Below are 10,657 nucleotides of genomic sequence, written 5' to 3'. Positions count from 1 at the left end.
GAACACAGGATTCAAACTCAAAAATCTAGACTCTCCTACCTACACCAGGTTCCTGCTTTTCTCTCCCCTTTCCAGTGGGAACTTTTCAGCCAGCTTTCTTGCAGGGAACAGTAAAGGATACTGGTTGAGATGCAGATTCTGGGACCAGACTACTGTGTTTCAGTCCAAAGTGGGATCATTTACCAGCTGTGACCCTAGACAAGTTAGTTATCTCCCTGAGACTCAGTTTTCTCATTTGAAAAAAGTGGCTAAAATGGTAAGAGCCTTACAAGAGCAATGACATGTAAAGTGCCTACAATGGTCCTTGGCATGTAGCAAACTCTGTAAGTGGGAGTTATTCTTATATTTTCTAGCTTCTGCACAGAGGGGACTCTTTCTCTCCTCTTTCCATGACACTCCCTCCTAGTCTTCACAACCGCCTGGCCCTTTCTCCCAGTGAAAAGGGTTTACTTGGAAAGTAGTGAGGTCTCCATCAGCAGCAGTATTTAAGCAAAGCCAGAGAGACTGTCTCCTCAAGATGCAAGAGCAGATGCAAGCATCCAGCATGAGGACTGACCTCAAAAGTTTCATCTAACTCAGAATCTTGAATTCTCTGTTTCTATGGGGTTCTTGTGTTTGTTAGTCACCCAAAAAGTTAGACTCCTTGAGACCCCATGGACTGTAGCCCGCCAGGCTCCTCTGTCCATGGAATTCTCCCGGCAAGAATACTGGAGTGGGTTGCCATTTCCTTCTCTAGGGGATCTACTTGACCCAGGGACAGAACCCAGGTCTCCTTCATTGCAGGCAGATTGTTCACTGTCTCAGCCACCAGGAAAGACCTTTCTATGGGTTTAGTCACCATGAACAGTTTTGGAGCTTTAGAATAAGTCTCCATGTGTTCTCCAACATGAAATTTCCTTGCTTGGAATGTTCTGAAAACAGTATTTCACAGAAAAGGGAGCAGGTTTTGTTAAAAATACACTTGTACTGCATCCCGGAGTCTGGGACTCCTAGAACCATGAGGCTGGGTGCTGAAGGGACAGTTCCTAGCCCTGGAAAGGGAGGGGGGGGGCGGGGTGGTGCAAGAGGAGACACGCTCCCAGCTGGGTCCCCACCCAGCCTGATATGGCAGGTCTGAACTTGCTCGAGGAGGGCGGGTTGGCAGCTGGCAATTCTGCCTATCCAGAAAGAGCAGCTGGGACCACCATGTCCCTGGAGACTCTTAAGACCCTCTCCCTGATAATGATCAGGGAGAAATGAGCCAGGGTATCCAGAGAAGGCACATGGCACCTGGCTTTGAAGGAGGTTAGAGGGAAACCACAGCAGAGTGACCCCTGGACCCCATGCCCTTCACCCTGGCCATAGTCAGAGGAAGCCTGGGACTACCGGGCTGTGAATTCCTAGCTCAGCAAGGGTAGGCTGCATCTGGGGTCATGGGAGGTGACCCTGGAATGGGGAATATTTGTGTGGGTGACTGACAGGACTGTGTGCAGTGTGTGTGAAATGATCCGTCTCTTTGTGTGTCTTTTTCTGGAGCGTGTTTCTATTTAAGCTCCCGACTACCCATATTTCTGGGGTGGATTTGTGTGTGGGCGCCCTGTCGGGTTGTGTGTGTTGGAGTCACCTTGTGAGTCTGTCTTTGGTACAAGGGCATGAAAAATCTCTTTGTTGTGGGGTTATTGCAGGAGTCAGACTCGTGTACATGTGTGAGTCATTGGTTCACGTGCAAGAGTGTATTTCTCTTGTTGGCGTGAACGCGGTCCTAGCACACCCCTCCTACCCTGCGGTTCCATCCTTCCTGACGTGCAGCCCTGCCCGGTATATGATGTGTGTGTGTCTCCTTCCTCTGGACAATGTCAGCTCCCAGAGGGCAGGACTCCATCTACTCTGTTCACCGTGCTGTCGGCCAGTGCCCGAAACGTGCCAGGCACCAGCGGGGCACTCAGTATAACAGCACTGAGTGAATGAATGCAGTACCCAATGTCTGAGCGTCTCTCTGGATGTGCAGTCAATCTCGGGGTGATGCTGTCTGTGCGCTTGGCTGGGTGACTGAGAATTTCTGGCTTGTGTCTATGTATGTGTGTGTGATCGACTAGGAATATATACAAGCATGTCTGTGTATGCAAAATTACCAATGATGTGCGTGAAAGAGGCTGAGTGTGTCTGGGGAGCGTGTGTGTAAGCGACTCTCGTGTGCTCCGGCATGTTTGTACATCTCTCACGTGTTTGTATGGCGTAATTGTCTGCTGAGCTAATACCAACCTACGTGTGCTTGGCCGTGTGTGCGTGCCCGTGGTTCGCACCCCTCGCGCCCTGCGCTCGGCCTGGGGGCGGGGAGAGGGGGTGCGGCGGGGGCACTGCAGTTGGGCTGCCCGCCCTCGGCGCTGCGGCGAGGGCACGTCACGGTCCCTCCACGCCCTCGCCGCGGTCCCCGCCTCCCGGTCCTTTGTAGCCGGCCGCGGTGCTCTTCGACAGCCGCCCGGAGGCCCCGCCCCGGCCCCGCCCCAGCCCCGCCCCGGCCCGCACCCCGGCCCGCCCCTGCCCGGGCCGCAGTCGCGCCTGGGCAGCCGCGGGCCCGCACCGAGCGCGGAGCGCGGCGCACGGCGGTGGCCAGGGCTGCGGGCGGGCGGGCGGGGGCGCGGTCGGGCAGCCGGCCTTGGACCGGTATGGCGGACCGGCGGCGCGCGTGGAACACGGAGGATGACCTGCCCGTGTACCTGGCGCGGCCGGGCAGCGCGGCGCAGACCCCGCGCCAGAAGTACGGCGGCATGTTCGCCGCGGTGGAGGGCGCCTACGAGAATAAGACCATCGACTTCGACGCGTACAGCGTGGGCCGCCGCGGCTCGGCGCGCACGCCGCGCAGTGCTGGCCGGCTTGATGCGGTCGGCCTGCCGGGGCCCGGCGGCAGCGAGGACACGGCCAGCGACGTGAGCGAGCCCTCGGGCTCGGCCGTCAGCTCGCCGGGCGAGCGCGACGACAGACCGCCCGCGCTGCGCATCCGCTGCCCCGCGCCCCGCGACCTGCCACTCGGCCGGGACAATGGCCAGGTACCCTCGGGGCGCGCGTGGGCCGGACGGAGGGGGCGGGGCCCTCGGGGCGCGGGGCGTGGGGCCGCCCGAAGGCAGTGCCCGGGGGCCGGAGTGCTGGGGGCCGCTGCCCCCGGGCTTGGGAGAGCGCCCAAGACCCCTCCCCCACTCCATCGTACAGCAGGTTCGGAGAGGTTTGGCCACTCGGTCAAGGTTGGCCAGCATAGTCCGTGAGGCTCCAGAGGGTCTTTCGAGATCCAGTCCCCTGCTCCTCCTCTGCAGAAAGGGAGAGACCGAGGTTCTGAGAAGGGAAGTAAGTTGGCTAAAGCCGCCACATGGTCCCTTAGAGCGCAGAGGGCCCTCTGAGGTTAATTTCATCCCAAGGTCCTCCTTCTCTGCTTAAGAAGACGAGTAGCTCTGTTCCGCATTCATCCCTTCATTTATTCACTCACTCATGAGGAATTATAGAGCACCTCCTGTGTCACTGGCGCCGGGAGAGGTTTAATGAAATGCCTCTGGTTACATGGCTTAAAGCTTAAGCCTTTCTTGAGTGCTCCCTCTGTGTTTTCTGGGGGGAAGGATTTGGTTAAAGATTGAGATCCTCGGGCACATAGACCTGGAAACCGCGAGCCGCAATCACCCGACACCTTCAGAGAATGTTTCTGAGTCCCGCACGACGCCAGTGTGCTTGCTTCACAGAGCAAGTTGGAGACAGAGCAGGGATTTGAACCGGGGTCAGTAGACTTGGAGGTTTTTCTCCTCGTGAAAGCGGGGGAAACATCAGGCAGAGGGAACGCCAGGCCTTGGGCCCTATGGCTCATCTCCCTTTAGCTGGTGGTCACCAGAGCCACTGGGGGAAGATGGATGGATAGACGACCCAGCTGTGGGATATATGGTCAGGTGCTTGGAGAACGGAAACTGGAGCACCGGACGGCCGGAGAGCCATCGCCTCACCCCAGAACTCCATGTCTGAGCACTGCCCAGGTCCCAGGCCACTATGGGTGCTGGGTCTCTGTTTGGCACTCCAGCCCCACCCCAGGCCAGGGTGGGCGCGACAGACTCACTGTGAAAATTAAATCAGTTAATGACACCAGGTAGCGAGCATTTAATAAACATTCGTCGTGTGTTATGAGTTTTATCATTATCATCATTTTTATGAACCCGTCTCCCCTTAAATGTTATGAGAGGCATACAGTGAGGGAGCCGCAGTTTGATCTGGACAGAAATCGGGGAGGGGGGCTTCCTGGAAGAATGGGGGCTGGGCCGACCTGTGGCTGCTCCGACCCAATTGTGGATCTCCTCCAGCCCCCATCCTCACACCCCCGGTTTTCTGTCCGGGGAGCTCGGGAACTCTCCGTGGTCCTGAATCTTGAGCCTCGCGGAAGGTCTACAGTGCCTGGAGTGGGGGCGGGAAGGGGGGCAAGGAACGGAGATATCGAGAGGGTCCCGTTTCCTCGTCCGTATCCCTTTTCTATCTCTCCCTCCCCACCTCCTTCCCTGCTGTCCGACCTCACTTGCGATCCAGGATTAAGAGCCTGAGAGGGAGGCTTCGGGGGCCGCGGACCTAGAAGCCGAGGCCAATAACGGGAGACCCGTGGTTTCCGGTCAGGGCTGTGCGTCCTCTTGAGCCTCAGCTTCTTCATCTGTGAAATGGGGGTGGCACCTCCCAGCCTCCCTCAAGGCGTGGTGGAGTATCAGGGAGGCGAGAGAGCGTTGTGCACAGCCGGGAGCTGTGGAAGAGCGTCCATCAGGAGGTGCGGTCAATGTCACCAACGCCAGCATCGGCCCTGGGCTCGGCCCCTGACGGCTCTGCAGCTGCTCCTCGGCCCTTGGGGACGCTGGTCGCTTCCTCTTCCACTGCTCCTTCCTCTCCCCCTCTAGCCCGCTCCCCTTTCTCCATGGTTTCTGGACAAAAGGCAGCGTCTCGGGCGCGCCAAGGACCCCAGGAGCACTCGAGGTTCGGGACCGTGAAGCCAAGGGGCTCGCGGTCTCCCTTGGGGGAGCGTTTTACTGTCCGCAGGCCGAGCGGCCACGGGGCTCAGGTCCCGGAGCCAGCGGGCCTCGCTGCTCCTGCGCGTTGCAGAGGGACCCGCGCCCTCCCCCCAACCCATAAACCTCTTTCCTGGGGAGGGAGGAGGGGTTTCGGTGGCGCAGGCGCAGCGTCTGCCAAGGCCCAAGGCTGAGCGAATGCGGCGCTTTGTACCCGGGAAGTCCACTCGGGAGCTGTGGTCTGTTTGGCCAATAGCGAACCCGCGCCCCTCCCCCGAGTTCTCGACCCCACCCCTGGAGCTACCCTGCCCAGATGGGCCCTGGGGACTCCCTGGTTCGTGGAATCTAGCACTTAGCAACGCTGAGGAAGGGAATATAGAGTGGGGGGAGAGGGAGACCCCAATTTCCGGTCAGCGGCAAGAATTTAGGACCCCGCTCAGAGCCGAGGCTGAATGAGTGAATGTAGGAGAATGACCTACAGACTAGGTATGCCATAACCTGGCTTCTAGATACTGGTCTGCTGCAGCTAACATGCTTTATATCCAAGAGATATTTTACCTGGGTGTCAGCCTCAATTTCCCACCTGTGAAATGGGAAGCTTATGGCTTAGTGTTCCTGGAATACTAAACTGTTTCTCTTTTGTGAACATACCATCCCATCTTTATTTTAAGGCACAGGCATCTCTGGTCTCGGTCCTGGACTGGAGGGCTGGCTCCCAGGTGGCGTTGGTGGTAAGGGCTTCAGGCCCTAACCTGAGAGGTGGGGGGGGGGGGGGGGGGGGGGGGGCTTTAGCAGGCCTAGTGCACCCTTCCTCTGGGTGGCAGCTTGATGTATACAAGATGGGGTCTTTTAACAGAACCTGTGCGCAGGGTTTGAGTTTTGTAGGCCGAAAGTTACAAGGTCGGCATTTTAATCTGCCTGGAGATTTGGGGCACCTGTCTAGTGTTATGGGGGCTTGCCAGGGCTCTCCTTTTTCTTTCTTTTGTCAAGTTTATCAAGCCATGCCCAAGCCTGCTCCTCACCTCTCCCCAAAGCACCATCTGGACTATGGGTGCTGGGTTGGTGTTCACTCTCCACTGGGAACCAGGACTTCCTTCTCCGCCCCCCGCCACCCACCCCTCGCCCTGACCCCTAGCCTGCCCCGGGGACCGCGGGGATCTTAGTGACAATGGTCTGGTTCTGAAATCAGCAATCACTGTCTGGTAGACAGGCTCTGGGGATGACCCGGTGGCCCCGATGGCAGGGGGCTGTGTGATGTGAGGGGGGTGGCCTGCAGACGGTACAGCAGGTCAGCCACTAATTAGGGCCTTGTCTTTGGGGGTCCCTGCTGTTGCAGGGAGGTTCCTACTGAGTCCTCGGAGAGACGCGTTCAGTAATGGGGGTGGGAGGAGTGGCAGAGAAGAGCTTCATGGAAAAGCCATTAGAGATGAGTCTGGTAGAGGAGGTAAGACATTCCGAGAGAGGGCACAGTTTGAATAAAGGCTTGGACTTGGGACTGGAGATGTGCTTGAGCTGTGCTGCGAGGGGTGCAGCAGACAAACGGAGGCTGTGGAATGAGAGGTCAAAGGCGGGAGGCTGCTGCACCGCACCCTCAAACACTCCAGCAGCCGAGGTGGAGGGTGGTTCTGGGCATCCGGCCCACATTCCCTCCCCTACACAGACGTTCCGGGAGCCCCCCCCCCCCCCTCCACCGCCGCCGCCCCCCATGCGGGACCGCACACCTGTGGCGCTGCCCATGGTCTCCGCCTGCGCATCCGAAGTCCATCTCTGGCTTTCAAAAGAGCCCTGAAAAAAACCAGACCTACCCAATCGCGAGAGCGAGACCGGGGCCCAGCCGAGGGCGTGTGCGCGGGGCGGGGGTCGGCGGGGCTGGTTGGTTGGGGGGGCGGGGGGCGGAGTGCCGGGAAGGGGGTGATCGGAAGGGAAGCGCTTCCTGGTTCGAGGCGAGAGGGGCGAATCGGGCTGGGCTCCGCGCCGCCGGGAGGAGCTGTCTGTCTGCAGCCCCACCTCCCGCCCTCGTCCCGCCCTCCTCGCGGAGCCGGGCGGTGCAGGCAGCCGGAGCGGCGGCGGCGGGCGAGCGGGCCGAGCAGCCGCGGGCAGCCGAGCCTCCGTGCCTCTCGTCACTGGGCCAGGGCCTTTGTCGCCGCGCCCGCGGGAAGCGGGACCGAGACAGCCGCACCGAGCGAAAGCCAGCCCCACAAAGTCCCCCGGCCGGGCCGAGGGCGCCAGAGGTGGGGAGGGGGGCCATGTCTTACCAGGGCAAGAAGAGCATCCCGCACATCACGGTAAGCCGGGCCCCCGCCCCCGAGCCCCGCCGGTCTCGGTTCAGTGAGGGGTGGGCGCCGCCGGGGATCGGCCGGGGTCCGCAGGGGAGGCCGGCTAGGCTTCCTGCGGCGCGGCGGGTGGGGCGGGGCCGGGCTCGGCTCTGGAGCCCCCTCCCCCCCAGCCTCTGGGGACAATGGGGGGGAGGGGGAGCCCCGCATGGCGGGGCGGGGCTGGAGCCTCGGGTCCCCTTCCCCGCGGGCTTGCAGCCGCCTCCCCCGCGGCCACCGCCCCCCGCCCCCTTCGCCGCGGGATGTGCCAGAGGATGGCGCGGACTGAGAGGATGCGGAGCTGAACAAAAGAGGGAGGGGCGCGGGGGTCCGAACCCGCTCCTTCCTTGTCCTGGAGCTGAAACTCCAGCGCGGGGGTAGAAGGGGGGGCTTTGCACCGTCCAGCTCTGGGCTCTCGCGGCAGCGTTCCTTGCCTGCTAAGAAGGGGAAAGGGTCGAGTATTGCCCCCCACTTCCCGCCCAGACCGGTGGAGTGGAAGTCTGGACCTGGAGACAAGCGCCATGATGGAGGAGCCCCTCCCAGTCCTCACGGCAGCTAAAAATAACCTGATGGAGAGTCTCTGGGGGGGGCTATGGCTCTGAAAGGGTTAACACTGGGGTTGGGGATGGGGGTTAGGAATGGAGGTAGGGGGTGAGCGGTCCTCTGGGTCCCTGGGTGTGGCCGGAAACAAAGGATCCTAGGTCTTTCGGCTTTGTCTCAGGGTGGTGAGCTGAGGGCACAGCAGGGCCTGGAGACCTGGCCTCCATCCTTGTTGCCTGCCGGTCTCTAGAGCTGAACCACACGGTTCCTGAGGGATGTGGACCTCGGGTGCTGGGGCAAACCATGGGCCTTGGGTGGCTGGTATCTGAGCAGCTAGGTGCTGGTAGGTGGCCTGCTGGAATTCCATCTCCATGGAATCCTCGAGAAGATGCTTGAGGTTTGAGACAGGAAATCTAGCATCCTCTTTTATCCAGAAGGGATAAAAGCTCAGGGATGGCCCCAAAGCACCTTGGAGAGGGCCGCATTGGGTAAGGAGAAAGGAACTGATGTTACCCACTTATCTGCCCAGTGTATTGTGGATCTTGTTTTATTGAATCTTCTCAATAAGCCTTCTGAAGGAGGCATTGTCCACCTAAAGCTCTCAGAGGCTGGAGCCCTGGGGCGCAGTTGATAGGACGGTTGGGAAGGGGCTGGTCCCCGGCCTCTCCAGAAGAGCCCGGCCTCCTGCCCAACTCTGGACTGAGTCTCCCTTAGAAAACTCCTCCTTGGCCCAGCTTCAGGTCTTGTCAGCCGACCTTTGCTGAGTCACATCCAGAGATGGGCCCACCTCTTAGCCATCCCTAATCTGTGCCCTCTGAGATACAGAGGTGTATGTGACCAATCCCTTAATGCTGTAGCTGGCTAAGAATCCATAGGAGGGATGTGGTTGCCCTGGGGCCAGGCAGTGTGGGAGGAAAGTGTGGAATATTTGTAGAAGCCAGTCCCAGCTTCTGGACTCTGACACTGTCCCCAGGGGAACTGAGGCAGGAGATGGAGGTGATGCAGTGACGGATGAGTTCGGAGGCCTGGGTACCTTTGTGGCCATGGACCACAGCAGGTCTGTATATCCTGTACTGGACCCCCGTTTCCATGAAGGAAGTTTAGCAAGATGGTCTTTGAGGTGGGTCTATGGGAGCAGTGCCACTGGTGTTGTATGGTTCTGTCTATACAACCGCAGTAGTCTCTCTGCCTGCTGGCTGTGGCCCTCTGGAGTGGAGCTGAACTAGCCCGGCTTTTGTACCAGATGGATCTGGGTGTTCATCCCTGCTCTGCCTCCTTTCTGAGCCTTGGGGCTTTGCTATCCAAAGTGCGCCAAGCCCTGGCTATTTCACAGGACCCTGAAGCATTCAAGAGGACCCTGGCAAAGGGCTTAGTGTTTGGTGGGCACACAGCAAGGGCTTCAGAACTTCTGGCTGATCCTGCTTCTTTAGTGCTTTTGCAAAGCAGGCAGTCAACCTGTGTGTTAAAGAGAATCAGATGAGTGGCTCTGACAGCTCCAGTAGTGTGGGGAGGAGAGATGCTGAAAATGACCCTTAGTTCCTGGAAAAGTTGTCCTTGACAAGGCATTTGTGTTTAATGTAGTCCACATAGTCCACTCCTGGAGTAGGACATGGCAGGCCACTCCAATATTCTTGCCTGGAAAATTCCATGGACAGAGGAGTCTGGAGGGCTGCAGTCCACGGGCTCACAAAGAGTTGGACACGACTGAGCCACTGAGCATGTAGTCCACTCCAGCTAGAAAGGTGTGTGGTTAGAGGAGAAGCCAGAGACGATGGACTTGGATGGAGCTCCTTTGTAGGGCCCACAGCTTCTTGAGAACCTTTGGCTGATAATGCGCAAGAAGTGACGAGAACCGAATGCCATCCAGTGAGTGGATGGGCATTGTGGCTTTTCACTTGCTGCTCCCTTAACCTGTTCAATAGTACTCAGTTCGTAGGTTAATAATAATAATAGGATCTGGTCTGTTCCACGCACCTTCTGGGTGCTAAGGAAAGTGGGCATGGGATGGGGGTGTCCTTCACCATTGCGGAGTTTCCTAAAGACAGACATTTCAGCCTGAAATGGTAACAAAGTGTGTGTGTGTAGGGAGGGCGGGGGTTGTTACAAGGGAAATAGAGGAGGCTTGAGGGGACCATCGCAGCGACACCCAGTTCTGGGAGGGGGAGGGAATTAGGGAGGAGGGAGGGGATTCTCTGAGAGTCAGGGGAGGCCCTGAGGCCAAAGAGTGTGACCCCTTGGAGAAACTGAAGGGAAGTCAGCTTTGCGGAGCCCGACCTCTGCATCCGAGCGCGGCTTCTCTGTGCAATTAGAGCAAACCTTGGAGACAGGTAAGATGTTTTTGGCAGCCATGGTGTGTGTGTGGCCTGTGGAGAGACCAAGTAGGTGGGGCTGTCAAAAGGACCAAGATACATCCTTAAGTCCCCTTGATGTTGGGTCTCTGTGCCCCCTTGAGCCTCAGCTCACTCCTCTGAACAAAGGGGATAAGGTCGCAGCTTTGGCAGTGAAATCAGAGATGGGAGAGAGGATGTGAGCAGAGGAGGAGAAGGGACACCCCAGATAGGGCACAGTGGGGACAAAGGCAGGGGACAGCTGAGTCACAGAAGCCCTCTTCTACTCACCTTGACTCTGGTGTCTTTTCCTCTATTCTTTGCCTCCACCTTTTTCTGAGATAGTAGAGTAGCCTGATAGAGAAGAGGAAAAAAAAAAAATCGAAACACTTGGTTTCAGCCCCCAAGGATTGTTTAATATTAATAAAGCTCCCTTTCACTTGTGGCTTTTTAAAAAATAATGGTGCAGCCAGGATTAATTTAA

At 58.4% G+C, this 10,657-nt stretch overlaps 1 protein-coding gene across 2 annotated transcripts in view; it reads left to right on the top strand.

Moving 5' to 3' along the window:
- Positions 1-2,645: 2,645 nt before the first annotated feature.
- CRMP1 (collapsin response mediator protein 1) overlaps positions 2,646-10,657 on the top strand; it is a 63,753-nt gene continuing 55,741 nt past the window's right edge. Inside the window, exon 1 of one of the 2 annotated variants that reach the window (XM_061145162.1) lies at positions 2,646-3,026. In XM_061145162.1, the coding sequence (XP_061001145.1) occupies positions 2,646-3,026 (381 nt within the window). Of the gene's footprint in view, positions 3,027-7,067; positions 7,280-10,657 lie in introns of those variants that run through there. The other variant, XM_061145163.1, reaches the window with a different exon arrangement.

Source organism: Dama dama, chromosome 6, assembly GCF_033118175.1.
Source record: "Dama dama isolate Ldn47 chromosome 6, ASM3311817v1, whole genome shotgun sequence".
In the NCBI taxonomy this organism is placed as follows: Eukaryota; Metazoa; Chordata; class Mammalia; order Artiodactyla; family Cervidae; genus Dama; species Dama dama.
Note: the sequence above shows the minus strand (reverse complement) of the source record. Positions and strands in the feature narration are given on the sequence as shown.